The 23,443-nt window shown below is 44.1% G+C and overlaps 1 protein-coding gene across 1 annotated transcript in view; it reads right to left on the bottom strand.

The window, feature by feature from the left end:
• Window positions 1-5,954: 5,954 nt before the first annotated feature.
• The window catches only part of QSER1 (glutamine and serine rich 1), a 157,332-nt gene continuing 139,843 nt past the window's right edge, over window positions 5,955-23,443 (bottom strand). The window contains exons 11-13 of the mRNA XM_068260999.1: window positions 18,641-18,790; window positions 12,122-12,217; window positions 5,955-7,296 (exon numbers count right to left, since the gene is read on the bottom strand). Of these exons, the coding sequence (XP_068117100.1) occupies window positions 7,156-7,296; window positions 12,122-12,217; window positions 18,641-18,790 (387 nt within the window). The 3' untranslated portion in view covers window positions 5,955-7,155. The remainder of the gene's footprint in view (window positions 7,297-12,121; window positions 12,218-18,640; window positions 18,791-23,443) is intronic.

Genomic DNA, 23,443 nt, shown 5'->3' with positions numbered 1-23,443 from the left:
TGCTTGCCATACATGATCTATCCCATACCTGCCATACATGATCTATCTCAGATTGCTAGGGACGCTTGCACCAGCATATATTCTGCAAGGTCTATTATACTTTCTCTGGAGTTGGTAGAGAGTTCTTACTGATAAACATTCTATTGTTTATGGGTATAAACATTTGCCTTGCTATGGGGGAAATTGACCTTGAAAAGCATAACAAAAAATAATTGTAAATAGGTTTCTTTCATAATGCTTTACTTAGAATATTAAACAGCACCATCTTCAGGTCAGTTTATGAAGTACTTCAATAAAGTCCAGTAGACTGTCGGCATTTGCCAGTCAATCTGTCAGCTGAATCTCTGCCTACAGACTCTAGCAAGGCCAGCCAAACAGCTGGTAGTGCCTTATGGACATGAGATGGGTGGAGATGCAGTTCCTGGGGACAAAGCAATGTGCTGAAAAATTCTGCTGCAGCTAGCTGTTTGCTGTCCATGTTCTGATGGGTGCAGAAGATGGATGACAACTCTACAGATAGGTGAAATGGTCATAAACTATCATTTCAGCCACTGAAGGTTGATGCTACTTTGAGGGCTCGTTCCCACTGTTGCGACGCGATTTCGGCCGCATTCCGACGCTTGTAAAAACGCATGCGGATGTGTTTCCACATGCGTTTTTACCCGCGATTTCGCCTGCGATTTCGCATGGCAGGGTGCCATGCGAAATTAACCATGACACTGCCAGGGCTAAATAAAATTGAAAAAGGTGCGAAATCGCACGCGAAATCGCGGGTAAAAACGCATGTAACAAATGCATGCGTTTTTACTATTAAATACATTAGCGGCGATTCGCACGGATTCCCGACGCAGGCGAAATCGTTGGCTCTTTTGTGCGTTTTTTTCACGCTGAAAAAAACGCACCTCAACAACGCTACAGTGGAAACAGGCCCATCCACTTGCATTACATGTGCGGATCTGCATGCGTTGGACGCATGCAGATTCGCGATAGTGGGAACGAGCCCTGACACTTCACGTGTCACATAGTGGCTGTGGAGTCGGACAATTTTGGGTACCTGGAGTCGGAGGTTTCATAAACTGAGGAATCGGATGATTTTTGTACCAACTCCACAGCCCTAAACAGACCCCAACCTATTAAAAAGTTAAAGGTGAACCCAGGATTTGACTGAGGGTCCTTTTACATTGGTGCGGTGGGATTTGTGCACAGCGAAATTGACGCACCACACACTTTGTTACATGTAGAAGACAGAAAATCCAGAGACAACCTGCCTCAGCACGTGTACCCACCCTCAGCCACATGCCCAGTGCCAGACAGGAAATACGTCAGCTGAAAATCCCCATCAGCACATCGAGAGAAATGAAAATGTGCACGTAACCATTGGCCTTGCATTGCTTCCGGGACTGCGGCATTACCACACACAAGCAGCGGTATCGCACTGCAGACTGTCAGCTGGAGCACTTCTGTCGCATCGCAGGAAGTGGGGCATGTCTCATTTACATTAAAGTGGACCTGAACTCTTGCAAAGGACACAATTGTATTTTGATCTCCCCCGTGTCACATGACTGCCTATGGCAAATAAGCCCATTTGAAAGTACAGGCTGTAAACAATATGTCTGCTTCCATGAATCAGGAAGTAACGACACATTGCAGATTTTAGGATTTGTATCAGCTGTAACACAGAAATGTTTTTTGTTTGAAGGTTGTTATGCTGTTGTGTAGCTTTTAGAGCAGAGAGTGGAGTTCAGGTCCACTTTAATGGCCCTTGCAATGACCTGCGGTAGGAAAGTGTAATGTGATGCAATGCTGTAAATGTAAAAGGGGTAAGTGTAAGGTGAATGCTACCAGTACAGAAATGCTTAAAATGCACATTACTGCACAAGGTGGTTTGCTACATTCAGATGTAAACCATAAAGGCAGGGAACACACTTGTCTCTCAGTTTTCTGCGCACGTTTTTTGCACATTAAGGGCTCGATTCACAAAAGCGTGATAACTGCAAGCACGGCAGTTATCACACGATCTGCCGTGCGCGAAGGTTTGCACGTGTAAAGGATTACGTTTGCGTGTAAACAAAGGTTTTGATGACGTGCGCGTTTCACCTGCGCAAACCTTCCTTTACACGGAAACCTTTACACGCGTGGCAGATCGCGTGATAACTGCCGTGTTAGCAGTTATTACACTTTTGTGAATCAAGCCTCATTGTGTTTCAATGCAGAAAACCGCACGTGTTTTTTCACAGCAACTAATGTCATTGATACAGAAAACGGACAAAATGTGCAGTCATGATGCAGAATGTCAGGTTTTTTTTCTGTGCACAAAAAACACATTAAAGGGATACTGTAGGGGGGGGGGGGGGTGTCAAGGGAAAATGAGCTGAACTTATCCGGGGCTTCTAATGGTCCCCCACAGACATCCTGTGCCCGCGCAGCCACTCACCGATGCTCCAGCCCCGCCTCCGGTTCACTTCTGGAATTTCAGACTTTAAAGTCGGAAAACCACTGCGCCTGCGTTGCCGTGTCCTCGCTCCTGCTGATGTCACCAGGAGCATACTGTGCAGGCCCAGTATGGTCTGTGTCTGCGCAGTACGCTCCTGGTGACATCAGCGGGAGCGAGGACACGGCAACGCAGGCACAGTGGTTTTCCGACTTTAAAGTCTGAAATTCCAGAAGTGAACCGAAAGCGGGGCCGGAGCATCGGTAAGTGGCTGCACAGGCACAGGATGTCTGCGGGGGACCATTAGAAGCCCCGGTAAGTTCAACTCATTTTCCCCCGACCCCCCTACAGTATCCCTTTAAGTGTTTACTAGCCCAGAGTTCCCCATCCCTCTCCTCAAGGCCCACCAACCGTACAGGTTTTGCAGAAAACCACACACCTGCACAGGTGAGGTAATTAGAGTCTCAGCAGAGCTGATTAACTACCTGTGTGGATTTCCACAAAGCATGGACTGTTGGTGGGCCTTGAGGACAGGGTTGGGGAACGCTGAAGTAGCCCATTGATTAACATGAGTTCTCTATTCCCTGCCAAAGGGTACTCACACTTTTTGGGTTGCCAGTAGATCACAATCACTGTATGCGCTTGCGGGGGAATTTTCCCAACCCTGCTTGAAATGGGGTCAATACTCCAACGGTCGCACTCCTGGGTTTATGTATTATTTATGAATAAATTTGTTAATTTTTAATAAGTGAATAAATTGACTGGTAATTGTAATATTGCACTTTTTATACATAGGTGATTTTGAGGCAATTATCATAAAATGAGAATGTAGTTAAAATATACTTATATTACTAGGCACATTGTAGTGGAGACGAGTCCTTCAGGTCAATGACAAAAAACAGACATGCAGCATTTCACCACATGCGAGAGGGGCGGGAAACCGCTGCCTATCTGTTCAATAGAGTGCCGTCCAGTTTCACACAGCAGTGCAGATTTCAGTAGCCAAATCCCTAAGCCAGCTACACAGCAGCATGGGTGCCGCAACCGAACAGGAAATGGCCGCGGCTCCCAGTGGAAATGAGCCCGAAGTAGCGGTGGACACCCGCGACACGAGTGGTCTCACCTCTGTTTTGTGCAATAAAACTATCAATCCTATAAGTTTGGCTGATCATCAGGAGAAGCCTTCTGTTTCCTCTCCTTTTAACAATTTTAAAGTGTTTTAGTCACCTCCTAACCCCGCCCCCCCCCTTCCTTATGTCACACTGCACACCTCCATTTACCCCATTCCATTCTCTAGTTTCACTGCTATGCCGCTTTCATGCCACAGGGAAGCAGGCTAATGTATATTCATTGGTATGCAGGGCATGTGTGTACTTCAGCTGTACTTCAGCTGGAGCAACCACTCCCATCTCTATAGATGGTGTCAGGAATACCAGGAAGATATTACAGTAGAACAAATGCTGAGGTCGCAGAACAATCCCAAGAAACACACACACATGCATGTCAGGGTAAAACAGCCTGATGAAATAATAATGTTAAGCTACACTACACCATTCTAAACTAGACAACAATTATCTTAGAAGCGCTTGAGCTTTTGCACATGCCAGATTGAACTTGACTGTGGCGGCTGTTCTGGGTTGTCTGGGCCAGGAATACAGTGGATACAGGAGTCCACTGAACCTGTGGTAAACATCTGGCATTCCTCGCCTTACCTCCCTGCAGAAAGCTTCTCCATTACCCCTCTTCCCCTTCCCATAGAAACAGTGCAGATCAGTGGGCTGTAGCCAAGGAACACATCTGTATGAGCTCATGCACGGAACAGTTGCCCGCAGAAGTGAGTCCCGATCCCTATGCCGACAGTGAATGACAGTGTGTACATACCACTATTCATACAAATTATCTGTACTTGACTGACTGTGTCTCAGATTACAGTATAATCTCAATCTATTAAACCCTGATATAGTAAAACTTCAGGTAAAGCAAACTAAATGGCCAGGTCCCAGCCAAGCACCATTATAAGTTTATGGGAGAAGGGACTGGTAGAGAAAACCCGACCACCACAGAGGCCAAAAAAACAGGTTTACTATAACAGAAGTTCTATATCTGGCTATGGAAAGTGGGCGGACACATGCATCATACGCCAGAGACCCCTGAGCCGTGGTCATTGGACCTGCAGTCTGGCAGCCACGTGTAGCCTGCTCACTATCTGCACACTTCTCTTGGCCTGTGTGGATTACCTCAAAAGCACCAGCCAGTGAGACCTACGCTTCCTGTGTAAGCTGCAGCCCCATTACTGAGGCAATTGCCTGTCATCTGTGTCTTGCTTGTGCATGGCTGCATCGCTACAGTATCATCCAGGCTGCACAGAGGAGCACACAATAAGTACTGTACCTGCATTAACTGGTGAGACCTATTCTTCCTGTGCAAGCTGTTGCATTATTATTGCATGCAAATCCCTGCATATTGAGCACTGTGACGTTTGTTCCAGCTTAGACACAGCGTTCACTTGCTGAAGCATTGAAAAGAAAAAAATGACTCCCAATTATTGACTGCATTAAGATACAGTAGTACGGTATATTTTATGTGCTTCAGTATGAGCATAGTAAATTTCTGATATACATGTAATACACTACTTTGCTCAGTCCCTTGGAGTTTACTATAAAGGGATTCTACCTGCCTAGAGAGGAAGTTTTAAGAGTGTTGCAGCTGATAACTTTTATAACATTAGAAATGCCATTTCTATTCAATGTTCAATCCAATGATGTGTCATACGGTTTACTATTACTAATTGTTGTATTTGCCGCCGTATATAATGCAAAACCTAGGATGCTAAACCTGGTACATCCATGGTCCAGGAGCGTCTTGCACATGTTTTCCCCCAACTACTGTGTCCTCCTGTATACCCCTCTGTCACCAATGTGGCCCCTTCTGTCCCCCATGCAGCCTGCTCTGCCCCCCAAAAGCAGCAGTGTTTCGCCTTATCCATGGCTCCAGTGGGGAACACAGACCTCGTCTCCTGCGTGGCTTTCACTAGTGATGGCTTCTACTGATGATGCGATCAGTAGTAGCCATCACTAGGGGAGCAGTGAAGACCAGAGGTCTGTGTTGCCCACTGGAGCCATGGATGAGGCGAGACACTGCTGCTTCTCCTACATATGCACAGGGAAGCAGGAATCACAATGCAGGGAGCCCTCGAGGTTGCAGCGGTTCATATCAGCGGGCGTTTGTGATTTTCATTATACGCCGTATAAGATGCAGGGACTTTTTCTCCCCATATTTTTGGGGAGAAAAAGTGCATCTTATACGGCGGCAAATACTTAGTAATTTATTAAGTATTTTATTTATTATTAATTATCTATTTCTATTACCTCCCAATCTGAATCTAAAAAAACAAAACAAAAAACACATTTAGTTAGGAGTTTCACTATAATATGAATAATCTTCAACAGCAATAACATGGGGAGAGTTGAACCCAGTGCTAGATTTTTTTGTTTTTTTACTTAACAATGCTACATTACCCAAATCCATGTTTAGTAAGTAATTTATTTCCAAGGATCAGAAAAAAATGGTTGCATTGTCTACATTGTAAAAACTATAGTAACCCGCTATACATTTTTGCCGGTTAACACTGCAGCTAACATCTAGGTGGGAAGAGGAGGGGGAGAAGCATTGCTTTTAAAGGTATATTGCATACAACGTGAAATCAACATGGGAGTAATGAAAGACTGACGGGAACAAAAAACCCCTAAAATGAAAAACAAGAATGGGAGGTGTATTATTACAAAGATCCAGGAAACAGAATTTTAACCACAATATTTTCTCTGTGAAAAATACAACTATTCGTGAGATAAAATGTACAATTGATTTTTTTTTTTAAAGAAAAAACATAGTATAAAGGAAAAAAATAGCTTTCTTCAAAACAGGGAAAATAGTTAACGTCTTTTTTTTTTTCATCCATTATAATATAATTTGACACAAAAAGCAGTCAAAGGATTGCACCAACTCCGCGTTCAGTCTCCTGAACCAAAAACAAAAATTCATAAAAGGAGTCCGTAAAGCATGATTTATCTTCATCTTCTATTTTTTTTTTCTGGTGGCTAATTTTTTTAATTTTTTTTTCTTTAAACAGGATGTATCGCAAAACTCTGTTTTACAAAATGTACAATATCCTATGTAGGCGGCAGACTGGAAATGAAAAAAAAAAAAAGTATGTATTGTTCTTGTACCTCCACCTTAAACAATTTATTTTTCCTTAGTAGATGTGAAGTCGGATGAGGAGGAGAAGTGAGTTTTTACAGCTGCAGGAGCAACAAAAACAAAATTGTAGTAAAAGCAGGATAAGTGTTAACGCTATAGTATAAAGTCAATCTATAATTTAGTGCATGCTGTATCATTTTTTTTGCCATTGAAAAAGCATTACCCAATAGTTTATAAAAAAATAAAATAAAAAACAAAAAAAAAAAAGGGTGTAAAGACAACGTGCCATTTGTCGCCCAGATGTGTCTGGTGGGTTATGGTTTGCCAGCGAATCGTCCTTGGGTAAGGGAGGCCGTGCTGTGCATTCTTCAACAGTCTACAGCTTGTCATGTATAAAGTCAGTTCCAAATTTTAGTTGTCTCCTTTTGCAGTAGGTTACTGCTCACGGGGGATATACAGGGGGAAGGAGAACAGGGGGTAGACTTGGTAGGGTTGGACTGAGGAGAAAGATAGGAACAGGCCAGGATTTAAGAGCATGTCTGCTGTACCCGACTCAAGAGTTCACCAAATTTTTCAAAGAGCTCCTCCACCCACTTCATATTCTTCAGACAGTGGTTTACAAGCTCTGGTTTTTGTAGGTCCCGATTTGATTTCTGAGCAGTCGTTACCTGTTCAAGGAGGGGAAAAAAAATTATATAATTACTTTTAAGGAATATACAAGGTCACGTTCTAAAACGCATTTTTAAATTAAGGTCGCATTCACAGTGCCACGTTGCAGAACGCAGCTTACCGCACTGCAATGATAATCCTATGGGCCGTTCACAGCGCGACATTAAAGTCGCATTGAAAATGTTGTGTTGTGGTAACGCACTGCTTAAAGTGCGTTACCTCTAAATGCAGACACATTGGCTTCAATTCATCAAAGGGTGTTCGATAACAAAACCCCAGTCCTTAAAATACCGCATTCGGTATTTTACACTTCACTGTGCTAATTCATCAATATTTTCCCATGTGCGGTAGAGGTTCGTTAAGTTACCGAACTACTAGGCTTCAATTCATCAAAGGCTGTTTGATAACAGCAGAGTGGTGCAGAGCAGCTTGGAATGTCTCTGTGTTGTTACAAGCTGATAACAATAGAAGGCATCCAGACATCCCTTTACATGTAAACGTGTTATAGTTACTGTTACTTGTACTGCCTCTGCTGCTCTGAATCTGTCCATCAGTCTTTCTTAACATTTTATTTATTTGCCACAACGTAGATGAACTTCCTGGAGACATTACAAATGTCATGCTTGGTGATTTCACCACCAGCATCTTTGCATTATCAAACAGGGCCTGAAAGGGTTACACCACCGAAGGGAATCTGGGGATATATTTTGACCCGTTCTCTCTGCTCACTGCTTGGGGGGTCTGAAAGCTTGTGTGGAGAAGCCTGTGTGACCTATCAGCGGCACTTGCAGGAGAACATGGGCTGTTTCTATTGGCTGCCTGCTCCTGCTTATCATGAAAACATTCACACAGAAGGCTTTCGAAGCCTGTAACGACAGGGGAGAGCTTGAGATAAACACCGAATGTGTTAGCGAATGTGGGAACCTTGATGAATTAACATTTGTTGAGCACATGTCGGTAATTTATCTCATTGCTGTGTCATTTCAGCTTCTCATTCGGTAACAGCTTTGATGAATTAACATTTTCTAAAGTGCTCCCTTAAGTCAGCTGTTTTTAGCATTACCGAATGCGGTAATGCTTGATGAATTGAAGCCATTGTGACTTTAATGGCGCATTAAAAATGCAACATCCCATTGTGAATATGCCCTAAAGGTCAAGTTTGGTACCAGTTTTTATATGCATAAAATAGAACATTATTTTAAATCAATTACTGTATGTTAGTATTTTTTTTTTTTTGCAAAATGAATAAAATATCTACTGCACCAACTCATAGATCCTCATGTCCTGCTTAGTGACCCCCAGCTACCAACTCACTTCTCCACTCCGACAGTCTGAAGTTATGCCTTCCCATAAGACACCAACAGCCATGATAGGCCAATGGTCACTAGTGGGGCATGACTTCCGCTACATCAAACACTCTGCCCCTGCGGGGGGAGAGTGGTTGTGCCTGACAGAGTGAGCAGGCTGATAGGAAATGTTAAGAAACGAGGACAAAATACATTTTTTTGTGCAGCAGGTACTCCCCCCCCCCCCCCCCCCAAGCAAGACCGCGCCTCCCTAATTTTTCTAAGCAAAAATCTTTTCTGAATATAAATTAACATAATGTTCCTCTTTAGAGTTTCAAGTACATATAAACAAACAACAAACTTGCAAACCATACATGTATATGTGTAAAATGTAATAAGGGGGTATATACAAAATAAACCGTTAGTGAGGGGGGACAAATGTTTGCAAATATAATTTTTTTTATTTATTTATTTTTTACACCAAACACATTTTTCACCATTCAAGCAGATCAATCAAAAATGTTGTATATTATTATGGTCCTTTTCCACAGCCTTATGATTTACTTGACCCTTTTCAATCCACTGTCACACTTGGTCCAACAGTGCCCAGCTCCTGATGTCTGGCATAGTCCAACAAGGAATATACTGTAATGGCTGCCACTGACGGTATTGTTGGCGGATAAAATCCGATATGGTGTCAGCCCATTCAGATCAAAGTGTGTCGGACTAAGTAGACAATAGTTCGAGAAAGTAGAGGCCCAGCTGGCTACCCCTGCAACAGCAGAGAGAGATCACTCCCGTCCCCTCTCCCCCACCACTTCCCGCTGGGGGGGGGGGGGGGGGGGGTGTTGTTGGTGTGGAGGACCTTAAAAACGGATTTGACAGAGTTTGAAAGAAGCACTTTATAGGATAGGAATTTTCTAGTAAGAAAAGGGAACGCAACTAATGCTGGGTACACAAGTTGCAATTTCCCGCTCGATCCACGGGATCGTTTCAATTATTTCAGACATGCTCGATCGGGTTTCGATCGATACAGCCGTCGATTTTGCATACTTAACCAGCAAAATCGGCGGCTGTATCCATCGAAACCCGATCGAACATGTCGGAAATAATCGAATCGATCCAATCTATCCCGTGGATCGAGCGGGAAATCGCAACGTGTGTACCCAGCATAAGGTTTCCCACTTCTTTTTGTCTGATTTCTATTGTGTACAGGAGTTTGAAGCAAACACTCTAATCAGCGGTTAGTTTAAAGCGATTTGAATTAGTCAGGAGAGAAGGAGAAAACAGACTATAAAGATGATATACTTGGAGCTGTTAATTGAACAGACCAGGTAATGGCTGGGCTGCGTCTGGGACAAACTGCTCCTCACAGCAGCAGCTGTGCAGAACTGCCTTCTGAAAGGCTCTGCAAGGAGGAAGGACTGTACTGGTGAGTTTTTAAAACTACAAAGTAGGACCATTCCTGCTGACTCCAGGAAAGATTTCATCAGGGTGGCCCTGCTCCTTCCGCCATGCTCCTCCCCCATGCAGTGTACTTATATCTTAGCTGCAGCACAATTAAGATAAGGCAAAAAGAGAACCAGTATAAAATGTGAAGTGTAAAGGGTCCCATACACTGAGCCGATTAGCGGCCGATCGATAGATCAATTGATGGCAAATAGATTGACCAATCGATCGATTTGCGGCCGATTTCGATCAATTTCAATCGATCTGACATGCTGGAAAATCTAGGTCGATCTGTTGAGATTGCTTATCATTTTGCATTGGACCTAATGGAAATCTGATGGCAAAAAAATGCCATCAGATCGATTTTCAATAGATTTCATACTGAAATCTATTGGAAATCTGTTCCTAGTAAAAAATGTTCCTAAGCACTTCAGATAGATCAGAAATCTATCTGATGCTCTATCTGCTGCTAATCTTACGAGTGTATGGCCACCTTAAAAGGTTTTTACACTTGACCAATTAAAAAAAAAATAAAAATTGTAAAGCAGGGCCTCTTCAATATTTCTTTAGAAAATGAAAATCTAAAAAACAAAAAAAAAAAAAAAAAACTTTAATGAGTTATGGTACCCATACACGATACAATAAAAACATTTGATTTTCCTGTTTATTCGATCTAAAGGATCGAACCGAATGAAAGTTGAAAATATTTTTTTCTTTCGATCAAGAAAGTCCAACTATTATTCCATTTTTTTGAGAAAAATCAGATCGGACGTGTTGGAAAAAATCTTTATATTCGATCTAACGGAATAATCGAACTAAATTATCTAATAAAATAAATAAATAAAATAAAATATAAAATTGTACCAAAAAAGTTGCCACCTTTAGAGCGTTTTGCCACGATTTTGGCAAACCGCTCAAACGCTAGCGCTTTTTAAAAGCACTAGTGTAATAAAACCCTATGGGCCCATTCTTACTTGGGCGATTTGCGCTAATCGCCGCAAAACGCAAACACGTCGCCTGCACCATTTTAAGGCGATTTTCCAGTGATCACGTTTCAGTGCTATAGAAGCGCTACACGGATTGCGGAAAAAAATCGCTACAGTGTTTAGTGATTTTTCCACGTGAAATCGCGGGGAAATAACTCTCGCAAAACGCCAGCAAAAATCTCCGGCGTTTTGAGCTTTTGAGTGTGAATGGGCCCTTAGAGTTTACCACCACTTTATGCACTAAAAATGCCACACTACCAACTACTGTTTAAACTGAAATCATTAAAGCTGGAATACATTACAGCTTCCATTGTGCCCAGGTGTCATTTTGCAGAACTTCACTGAGCTGTCCACTTCACTTGTGCCTGTCATGCTTACTTTCACTTACAAACTACACAGCTTTAGTGGTGTATTAAAGAGTATGGCTGGGACCACACATTTGTGTCTCCAGAAAACGACTGGTTGTCAGTGGGCAATGCTTCTTGTGCAGCACGTGTTTAAACACTTACTACTGTCTGTAGGTCCAAGGCGAATCAAATATGGTGTGCGATATTATGCTTCAGGGACTTATTTATTTTTCAGACTGATGGAATCGCAAACAAAAAAAAACCTGCAAGTTCTTAAACATGTAATTGAGACTCACTCTGATTTTGCATGTGTGATTTTTGGATTTTAGTTTAGATTTTAATTTGTGCAGTAAAGTGGCTGGATAGTGTAATGGTTGAAGTATACCAGAGACCATTAACCATAAAAGTTGTATACATACCTGGGGCTTCCTCCAGCCCCATCTGCAAGGATCGCTCCCACCCCCTGCCGTCCTCAGCCTTCTCCAGCTCCGGTACCGGGTCCCGCAACGTAAGCCAGTCGCGGCCAGTCTGCGCAAGAGGAGTGCGCCCTCTATGCATCTCCGGCGGCTGCCAGAGAGAGATTCTTAGAAGGCACACTTCTCTTGCGCAGACTGGACCATCAGAGGAGTCTGAGCTGCAGTGTATTGTAGTGGCAAAATCAGAATGGAAAACCACCTGAAGGAGCCATGGCATGGTGCTGCACCGCCCATCTGTACCCCTTGCTGCACTCCTGCAATAAAACCAAAAAGCACTTACCCCATCTTTGCATTTGAGATATATGTGGTACTTGAAATGATAGAGTGCGTGATATAGCGTACACAGCTGGGATTTTTCTGGTTGTACAGCAAACTCCTGTTACAAAACAAACACAAAAAATGGTGTAAGGTGATGCCAGTCTCAATAACCGTAAGCAAATATGTTATATGCAGATTTGATGTAGGGTTTCCAAATCTCAGGCTCTGAGTGGAGGTCATGCATCTTGCTTGGGCAATCAAGGAGGTCACAGTGCATTTCTCTATATATTCATGAGTGGTATAAAATCATCCAGCAATAGACATACGTTCACTTGATACAATGAGTACAGAACAAACGCGAGACATTAGTGGGGGAACTCTCTACTCTTGTGAGCTTACAAGTCAAACTCTGGCTCCCCATCAAATTTGGCCCCCAACTGGTTTCCCCACTTTGCATTATGTTTGGTCCACTCTATACCACCAGACACAATGGGAACTGTATAGGGGATGGAGGACCACTAAACACCAGAGATGTGTATAGGGGAGAGAGGGAAGGAGGACCATTAGACATTAGGGAACTGTATAGGCGAGGCAAGAGGGCTACTAGACCCCAGCAAACTGTATTAGGGGAAGAGGGTAGGGCAATAGAAACCAAAGAACTATATATAGAGGAGGAAGGTATTAGACATCAGGGAACTGTATAGAGGATGAAATGGGAGGAAGGGGGGGGGGGCAGCATTAGACACCAGAGAATTTTATAAGGGAGGGAGGTGGCCAGTAGACATTAAAAGGAACTAAACTCATTCAATCGAGAACACGCATGGCCAGGCGCAGTGACCATCAACTTGCTGAGTTGCCAGAAGCTAAAGTGGGTTGTTGCAGGGGACCTTAGGATCACTTTGTCCTGGCGCAGGCACAGGGCAGCTGCAGGGGGTCGGTATAACTAAACTGGCTTTTTTTAATGAGCTTAGGTTTCGTTTAATGTACAGTGGCAACCCCCCCTCCCTTATGAAGTTCCCTGGTGTCTAATGCCACCCCCCCTCCCCGCTCCTTGACCTTTAAGCCTGCAACTTGGTCCCAGTGCTCAATTCTGGAACACTTTGTACTTTAGTTTGACACTCCTGATCTAGAGAGTAATCTAGATGCTCCTAAGATTAGCTTATATGGCCAACCATGCCTACTTTTGTTTCTATGATGAAATGGACCTATTGATTCACACAACGTACGCCCGGATCCTTGGATGTTACCATATAATTAACCTTTGAGTGTAGATTTCATAATCTGGATTTGTGTATGTGGATAAAAATATGAATCACCTGGAGGTTATAATTACTAACCTAAAAATGTTTTTTTTCCTGCTAATTGGATGAATGCCGCGGACTGCAAGTACTAATAACACGTATCTATATTGAGGATGTACATATGGAACCTAGAGGTTATAATTAACCTACTTACAAACCATGTCAGTGGAATGAGTGGTGCAGACTGTATGCGCTAACTTCTTAATACAAAAAACTATGGATTCTGTGTACTAGAAACATTCAACAAATCTTTACAGAGTTAAAGTACTGTAGGCATTCACTAGTAAACGGATGCTATCTAACCAATATCAATCATTCACCACCTTGTCCCATTTCACAGGGATCAGAACTAGCATCATTTGCACCATTCCAGTGGCTAGCCTTGTGCGGTTTGATGCACCACAGAACTGTAAAAACTAGTTTAGCATGCAAAGTCTACAGTGGTTATAAGAGAAGCAGGCAGTGCACTACGGCATTTTCCAAAAGATGGGATACTGAAATCAACCACACTTCAGGGTTCTCATTACTGGATCAGCTCAACCACACTTCAGGGTTCTCAACACTGGATCAGCCTGTCTGAAGAGGACTGGGGAAGCCCCTCTAGGATCCAGAGGCTTCCACCTCCTGAGGCAGGGGCGTAACAATAGACCCTGCAAGGGATGCCTCCGCAGGGGGGCCAAATAGCCACAGGGGGCCCGTGGGGGAAAAAGTTTGAGAGACTGACAGCTAAGGGCATGGAGAAAAAAAAAACATATTCTGCTCTCGCACCATTGTTATATTGACTGCATGTGTCCACCACACAGATAAGGACTCATACACACTTTGGAATTTGTACACTGTCCCTGCTCCCTAGGGTTCGTAAAAAACATCTGTCTCCCACTGCTACAAAGTTCTGATGATTTCAAGTACAACCTTAAAACCAAACATTTTGAAAAAAAAAGTTGTACACTTTCCCTTAAACTCCTTGCTTTCACTCTGAAAGGATTCCTAGATTCTTATCACACATGCTGACCTTATGGCCTCGAATTACTTTTACAACACAATGGGGTGGCGATTGATGTCTTTACTGTTGCTGCTTCATTGAGAGCTTGTTGTCTCATGGTCCAAGATCTTGTAATAACAGTATCAATCAGTGACATTCTGATTGTTTTGCCAAAGTTATGCTGGGTTTACACTATACAATTTTCCGTTACATTCTTCTGTTAGATTTTTCTGTTAGAATGCATAATTAGATTATTTTCTGTAGAGAATGGTCATTATCTTTGGTGCATTGTCTTCTGTTTATCCCCTGCTGAGTAGAACAATGCCTAATTACTCTGCAGATAGGTCGTATGATAGATACATTTCCAACATGTTGAACTTTATCTATCTGGCAGGTAAATCTAACAGAAAATTGTATGGTCACGGTGTAAACCCAGCATTACAGTGAATAATAAAATCTTATGTTCAGCATGTCATTGTTGTTCCTCCATATAGCATGTGCTCTCATGTAGTAAAATAATACAGCTGTGTGTGTATGTATGTATGTACTGGGAGCAGAGCTGCAACTAGGGACTTGTCGGCTGCAAGGGGCTGGAGGAAGCCCGTGTAAGTACATCTGGGGGTAGCATAGATGGCCTGACATTTCCTTTAAGTCTAAGTGTTTTTATCTGCATGGGGAAAACACATTGGTCCTCAGTTTTCCTGTGCAGAAAGCGAGGGGGGTGGGGGCCCCCATCCAAAGTTTTGCGGGGGGTGGGGGGCCCCTATCCAATGTTTCGCAGGGGGGCCCAGTGATGTCTAGTTACGCCCCTGTCCTGAGGTAAATATCTTAAAACCGCTTTTGCAAACTTCACAGGTTTGCTTTAGAGCACACATGAAGGGAGAGGGATATGGCGGCTGACATTTATTTCCTTTTAAACAGTGCAAATTTCCTGGCTGCCCTGCTGATCCTCTGCCTCTAATATTTTTAGTCATGCAGATCAGATGTTTCTGACTGGCTTTGCCCCATGCTCATTTCAGGTGTGTGTTTCAGACACTTCTGATGCCTGAAAGATCAGCTGGACTGCCAGGCAACTGGTATTGTTTATAAGGAAATAAGTATGGCAGCCTCCATAGCCGTCTCACTTCAGGCGCCCTTTTACGCAGTAGGATTAGCCATACTATGCCAGGGGGAAAAAAAACAAAAACACAGTGGTTTGCAAATGTATTCGGCCCCCTTGAAGTTTTCCACATTTTGTCACATTACTGCCAAAAACATGAATCAACTTTATTGGAATTCCACGTGAAAGACCAACACAAAGTGGTCTACACGAGAGAAGTGGAACAAAAATCATACACGATTCCAAACATTTTTTACAAATCAATAACTGCAAAGTAGGGTGTGTGTAATTATTCGGCCCCCTTTGACCCGAGTGCAGTCAGTTGCCCATAGACATTGCCGGATGAGTGCTAATGACTAAACAGAGTGCACCTGTGTGTAGTCTAATGTCAGTACAAATATAACTGCTCTGTGACGGCCTCAGAGGTTGTCTAAGAGAATATTAGGAGCAACAACACCGTGAAGTCCAAAGAACACACCAGACAGGTCAGGGATCAAGTTATTGAGAAATTTAAAGCAGGCTTAGGCTACAAAAAGATTTCCAAAGCCTTGAACATCCCACGGAGCACTGTTCAAGCGATTATTCAGAAATGGAAGGAGTATGGCACAACTGTAAACCTACCAAGACAAGGCCGTCCACCTACACTCACAGGCCGAACAAGAAGAGCACTGATCACAAATGCAGTCAAGTGGCCCATGGTGACTCTGGACGAGCTGCAGAGATCTACAGCTCAGGTGGGGGAATCTGTCCATAGGACAACTATTAGTCGTGCACTGCACAAAGTTGGCCTTTATGGAAGAGTGGCAAGAAGAAAGCCATTGTGAACAGAAAAGCATAGGAAATTCCATTTGCAGTTTGCCACAAGCCATGTGGGGGACACAGAAAACATGCGGAAGAAGGTGCTCTGGTCAGATGAGACCAAAATGGAACTTTTTGGCCAAAATGCAAAACGCTATGTGTGGCAGAAAACGAACACTGCACATCACTCTGAACACACCATCCCCAGTGTCAAATATGGTGGTGGCATCATCATGCTTTGGGGGTGCTTCTCTTCAGCAGGGACAGGGAAACTGGTCAGTTGATGGGAAGATGGATGGATCCAAATACAGGGCAATCTTGGAAGAAAACCTCTTGGAGACTGCAAAAGACTTGAGACTGGGGTGGAGGTTCACCTTCCAGCAGGACAATGACCCTAAACAAAGCCAGGGCAACAATGAAATGGTTTAAAACAAAAACATATCCATGTGTTAGAATAGCCTAGTCAAAGTCCAGCTCTAAATCCAATCGAGAATCTGTGGCAAGATCTGTAAACTGCTGTTCACAAACGCTGTCCATTTAATCTGGAGCTGTTTTGCAAAGAAGAATGGACAAGGATTTCAGTCTCTAGATGGTAGAGACATACCCTAAAAGACTGGCAGCTGTAATTGCAGCAAAAGGTGGTTCTACAAAGTATTGACTCAGGGGGCTGAATAATTACGCACACCCCACTTTGCACTTATTGATTTGTAAAAAATGTTTGGAATCATGTACGATTTCCGTTCCACTTCTCACGTGTACACCACTTTGTATTAGTCTTTCACGTGGAATTCCAATAAAATTGATTCAGGTTTGTGGCAGTAATGTGACAAAATGTGAAAAACTTCAAGTAGTTTGAATACTTTTGCAAGCCACTGTACATAAGTAGATAAATACTTGATCTACTTGCATAACACATGTATTGTACTGTCTACTTTTTGATTTCAGTGAATGTCATATAGTAAATGAAGAGAATTCTGGTCCTTGTGGGAACCATGTTTTTTTTGCCCACAGTTTAGGCTAAATCCTGATGTTATGTCTGCCCTTTACTTTGTCTTTTCTCCTCCAATCGCTGAGTCACCTCAGCCTTGCTTGTAAACACAAGTGAGCAGAGGATCGCGTTTCAGATAAGCAGCTAAATAAATGGAGGAGGAATATATTATAGATAAAAAGAACCCCAGCATGCAATGGTTTGGCACTGACTTCTAAAGGGCCAGTGCTCCTTAAAGAGGATCTGTAACGTCAAAAGATCCCCTGGGGGGTACTCACCTCGGGTGGGGGAAGCCTCCGGATCCTAATGAGGCTTCCCACGCCGTCCTCCGTCCCTCAGGGGTCTCGCTGCAGCCCTCCGAGAAAGATAACGTCAATATTTACCTTCCTGGCTCCTGCGCAGGCGCTCTGACGGCTGTCGGGTCCGAACTACATGGAAATACCCGATCGCCGTCGGGTCTGCTCTACTGCGCAGGTGCAAGTTTCCGGCCCCTGCGCAGTAGAGCGGACCCGACTGAGATCGGGTATTTCCGTGTAGTTCGGAGCCGAGAGCAACCACAGCGCCCCCGCTGGAGCCAGCAAAGGTAAATATTGAACTGACAGTCCGGTCTGTCGCCGGCTGTTCGGAGGGCTGCAGCGAGACCCCCGTGGGACAGAGGACGGCGTGGGAAGCCTCATTAGGATCCGGAGGCTTCCCCCACTTGAGGTGAGTACCCCCCAGGGGATGTTTTTGAGGTTACAGAGTCTCTTTAAGTATGTGATAATCTTTATCGCTTAATACACTCAGACCAGTTGCTGTTGAAATTAGATTTTTATGGTGACAATCCCGCTTTAAAAAAGGTACATACACACGTCGGATTTGTGCAAACGACCCGTCGTTCGGACGTCCAAACGACCGGTCGTTCGGACGTCAAATCGGGCGTGTGTACAGTCTGTCATTCAGCTGATAAGAGCGGATTTGAGCGATCCACCAAGCGCACCTGAAGTCAGAACGTCCCAGCTGCTCTAAAAGATAAGTAACAGCATAATAACCTTTAAAGAAAAACATTTGTTACAGCTTACAGAGCCCCTGCAATAAATCTGCAGTGTGTCTACTTCCTGCTTGCATGGAATAACATACTGTGCTTACATATTAGCTACAGAGGACTGCCAAATTTTTGTGCTGATACAGCTGAGAGATCAAAGTGCACTAGTGATTACTTGAAGGTAAGGGAATTATGCAGGTTCTTCTATATAAAAACACGCAGGGCAATTTTCTCTCAGTTTTCCTTATGTTCTGTGGTCCATTTTAGTAGTCAAGAAAAATAGCTGAAGACCTAATGACATCCACAAGAAATTTCCCACGTGTGATCAATGATGCATACAATTTCGTACCTGGGACTGTTTAGGTGTTTTCGCGGGCCGCATGGTCTTCTTGTTATACCACTTTCCATACACCTTTATTTTACACACAGTACCGCCTCCTGATTTTGCTTTTGTTTCACGATTAATAATCGTAACGTCTGGGTAGTTTTCCAAGCCATTCTACAAAGAGATAAAATGCGATCAGACTACAGAAAAATTTAATTAACGGACATTGCATAAAATCCAACAGTATACTGTGGGTATCATTACTACACTAAACTTACTTTCCAACAGCAATTGAGGTCTAATATTTAGCAACACGTTTCAAATAAGGGCCTTCAACAGGAAGATTGCTACAAAATTCAAGTGACAAGCTAGAGATGGTAGCCAAAGGGTGCATACACACATTCAATGTTTATTAGCCTATCACTGGCCAATTTTACCACCTACAATTAGTATACGGGCCAACCAGGCCCAGATGTTTATTACAGGAGCCTATAGGCACAGATTTCCAGGCACTTTAGACTTCCCCTTCATGAACCTACAACTCTCCCCCCCCCCCCCCCCCCAACCGCACAGAATGCGTACTGGCTGTCACTTCTCCCTTACTTCCCCTGTCAGTCATAAGTAGCTACTGGTGTCTCTTAGTATTAAGTAGCCAGAGGTACTTTCGGTATTAAGTAGCTAGTTGTGGCCACAGCTGAATGGAGATCTGGTCAGTGGAATGCAGAGAGCTGGGTGAGTAATCTTATTTACGCTATGCTCTGGACTTTCCATTGGGTAAGGAAGGGAGGGAGGGGGGGGGATGGGTTGACGAGCCACCTTTCCATCAGGTGCCTGTAGGCACGTGCCTACAGTGCCTTATAGCAAATCCGGCCCGGGGTCAACAGACTTTGAGGCTACTTTCCCACCAAGACGTTGCGTTTTAGGGTACGTTATGGTCGCATAACGTGCCCCTAACGCAACGCATGGTGGTGTTGAAGTTGGACGTCAGATTGAGCTGCGTTATGCAGCTCTCAAAGCAGCTGCTCCAAATTAGCGATAGGAAGTCCGGATCTTTTTAAGGATTCGGATCATTTGAATCGGATCATTGAAAAGATCAGGATCTTTGAACTGAATCATTTGAATCATTTTACTAGGGAAGCAGACTGGGTGAAATGACTAGCAGGACAGGACTTTCCCTGCACTGTACATTCCGTATGTTCCTGTTTCTTCCAGACAGACATCCACTGTGAACCAAATCTTTCATTGTGATGATCCGGATGATTCGACTCACAAAAAAGATCCGGATAAAATGAACGATTCGTTCATGATCCGGACAACACTACAGTCCCACCAGGAGTCTCCTCAGTGCAGTGAATATTAATTAGCCATGTGACTGGCCGCAGAGGAGGAGGGGAGACCTCCTCATCCAACATTACTGAGCATGTGCAAATAGTCTAACGTAGCTTTAGCCCAGTATGACGTACAGCATGCAGCACTTTGTTTAAACATGCTGCGTTACCATGTAACGCAACGTGGGCACTGTGAACAGCACATTGATTTTACAGTGCTGTGAGTTAGGCAGCGTTACTGGCTGCTGTAACGTGGGACTTTAAAGGGAAGGTCCAAGCAAAAAAAAAAATGAGTTTCACTTACCTGGGGCTTCTACCAGCTCCATGTAGCCATCCTGTGCCCTCGTAGTCACTCACTGCTGCTCCAGTCCCCCGCTGGCAGCTTTCTGACCTCAGAGGTCAGGGCCACATTGCATACATTTTTACGCATTCCAGCTAGTGCAGGAACAAAAATGTACGCGTTGCACCAACGCGTAAAAATGTATGTGTTAATGTTCCTGCACTAGCGGGAATGTGTAAAAATGTACGCAATTCGGCCCTGACCTCCGAGGTCAGAAAGCTGCCAGCGGGGGACTGGAGCAGCAATGAGTGACTACGAGGGCACAGGATGGCTGTATGGGGCTGGTAGAAGCCCCAGGTAAGTGAAACTCTTTTTTTTGCTTGGACCTTCCCTTTAACGTTCCACTGTGAAACCAGCCTGAATACACGGAAAAGATTTTAGTTCTCATACTACATGGAAAAGGTCGCCAATTAACAGGTCCGCCTGCGGGACCGAGAGAGGAGCCAGGAGGACACTGGGGGATCTCATGGCCTACAGTGGGCTGGAGGAAGCCCCAGTTAAGTGCAAATTGTGTTTTTACAAGCTGCTCAGTATCCCTTTAAAACGGGAAGTCTGTACCAGGTTTAAAGAGTACCTGAGGCGAACTAAGTTTAGATTATAGGACACAGAGGCATGTTCTCTGCCCAATGACATGCCTCTGTGTCGTCCTGCTACCACTGTCAGTCCCCCATGGGCTCTGCTGTCCCCTCTGAAAGCTAGCCAATCACTTCACTCCCCCGCCTCCTCCAATCAACTAAGTCGTGACCCAGGAGGTCACGGCCATCTTGGATTCTTCTACCGGTGATCGGAGGAAGAACGGGGCCACGAAGAGCAGCACAGATGGATCCGGGAGGCGGCGTGGAGCAGGTAGTCTTTTTATGCTGCTGCAGGTTCTCTTTAAAGTGGGATAAAACTGATATTACTTTCAATAAAAATGTGTTTTCCTACCATTTTTACCCAATACAGTTACCATATTGGCTTTTGTGATCAAGTAATATTTCCTGTTCACAAATTACAAGTTCCCAAAGTACAGTTAATCTGCTCTGAAAGCTGCAATTGTATTTTATTGCATAACTGCTATGTTTATATATTAATATCTATTTAGTGAACATTTCTCAGCTCTCTGCTTCTCAGCTCAGTGCCGTTCAGTTTCTCACCTCTTCGGATGCGGCCATAAGCTGCAAGGAGCTTTCCACTGAAGAACAAAGGGCTGTGTTTAACTGTTTGAATGCTGTTGTAATACAATTTTTTTGTGGTAGGTTTCATGCTGTAAATGATCTTTTAGAACAAAGAGGAAATGTAGAGTTTCATACTACTTTAAATATGAGTCACTTCTGGTTTTCATGAGACCGGTTTCACACTGTAAATTGGACCGCACCAAACAGGCTTTCAGGGAGTACCACGTTACTATGCGGTATTCCCCTTCTGGCATCCGGCCAAGCAGGAAGCGACGTGCGCTTGCGGCCACTTCCTGTTTTGGGTATGCGGAGGTGCGCTGAAGCGTATTGTAAAAATACACTTCCATGCATGCAGTCACACCACCGCCAACATTTTGAAAACCTTGCGTCGCCATTAACTTACATGACTTCCAGCCCGATCCAAGTTGACTCAAGTACGTGCGGCAACATCATTTTGGAACTGCGTCAGATCAAGCACTTCCGGCGCACTGCAGGTAATCTAATAGCTCATATAGACTTTCGTTGCCCTGCGGCAGCGGTGTGGGAAATTGCCGCAACGCATCACCACAGTGTGAAAGGGGCCTGAGGATTAAAGGACTTACGAGCCGAGTCATAGAAAAAAATTTAATTACCTTAGGTGAATATCAGACCTCAGGGCAGACGATCACTGGCCCCCCTTGCTGTCTACAGAGGCTCCGTTAGCCTAATCCACTTATCATTAGCGGCCCCGACCCGGCCCAGGGTCGCCTTAGCTCACAACACTTAGAATCGCTACTTTAAAAGTCCTCTGCCAGTGCCTGCGCAGCTCGCATAGCCAGTACTGCGGCTGTGCAGGCTTTCAGCCCTGGGAGCGGCACATGGTTGCTCCATATACACTGTAATACGTCATGTGGGCATCACCACATGACCGCCCACACGACTGACTGCCCTTCACTAGCCGCGCCCCCTCAGCACAGAATATCAGCGCTGAGCGAGGGAGGACGTTACCTAGCTACAGGATTTGTTTACTGAAGATTTGCAGAGTAAGTTATTTTATGCAAATCTGAAAGCCTGTGCAGCCGCAGTACTGGCTATGCGAACTGCGCAGGCACTGGCAGAGGACTTTTAAAGTGGCGATTCTAAGTGTTGTGAGCTAAGGCGACCCTGGGCCGGGTCGGGGCCGCTAATGATAAGTGGATTAGGCTAACGGAGCATCTGTAGACAGCAAGGGGGCCAGTGATTGTCTGCCCTGAGGTCTGATATTCACCTAAGGTAATTAATTTTTTTCTATGACTCAGCTCGTAAGTCCTTTAAGTCAAGCATAAAACAATATATCCAAGGACAATAAAACATCTCAGGTATTTGGAAGACTAAAGAAGCAGTTCAGAAAAAGAATCCTAATAACCAAATTTTTCATTTTCCAAGTAGCAGCTTGACTTCCACACATGTGGAGGTTTTCTATCGGTTTAATCTAATTAGAGGGATGTGCACTAGAGGTCGCTGCTCAGCAGGAACCACAACACAGTTACATAAAGGTCAAACGCTCTTCCAGTGCTTATAGAGACCCCTACTGAGAACATCTGGAGCCGGTTACTGCTGATGGTTTAGGTTACACTTTCTGCAGGGATTCTGGTTGTTGATTTGGAAAGTTCAGGACCTTCCAGAGAGCTACATTTAGGCCTCCCCATCCCCATGCAGCTTCTTGGTTTACAGAGCTCGGTAACACACAGGATGAGGAGGACGGAGGCCTTTGCACTGGAAACATGGCAAGTCTCCAAACCAAACCATTAAAATAAAATCTAACAATGCCCCACAGTAATTGTACATTGTATGTGCCAGGGTCAGCCAAAACTGATAAGGATGAAAAAAAAAAAAACAAACCATTTTCTCTCTCCATTAACCCTCTGGAGTGAACATGCCATCTTAATTCCAGCTCTACATACAGTAGAGTCTCGGTTATCCGGCACCGACGGGGATTGGCTAATGCTGGATATAATTGTGCTTTTTGGTTGATGGAGACAAT

This window comes from Hyperolius riggenbachi, chromosome 11, assembly GCF_040937935.1.
Source record: "Hyperolius riggenbachi isolate aHypRig1 chromosome 11, aHypRig1.pri, whole genome shotgun sequence".
Taxonomy (NCBI): Eukaryota; Metazoa; Chordata; class Amphibia; order Anura; family Hyperoliidae; genus Hyperolius; species Hyperolius riggenbachi.
Note: the sequence above shows the minus strand (reverse complement) of the source record. Positions and strands in the feature narration are given on the sequence as shown.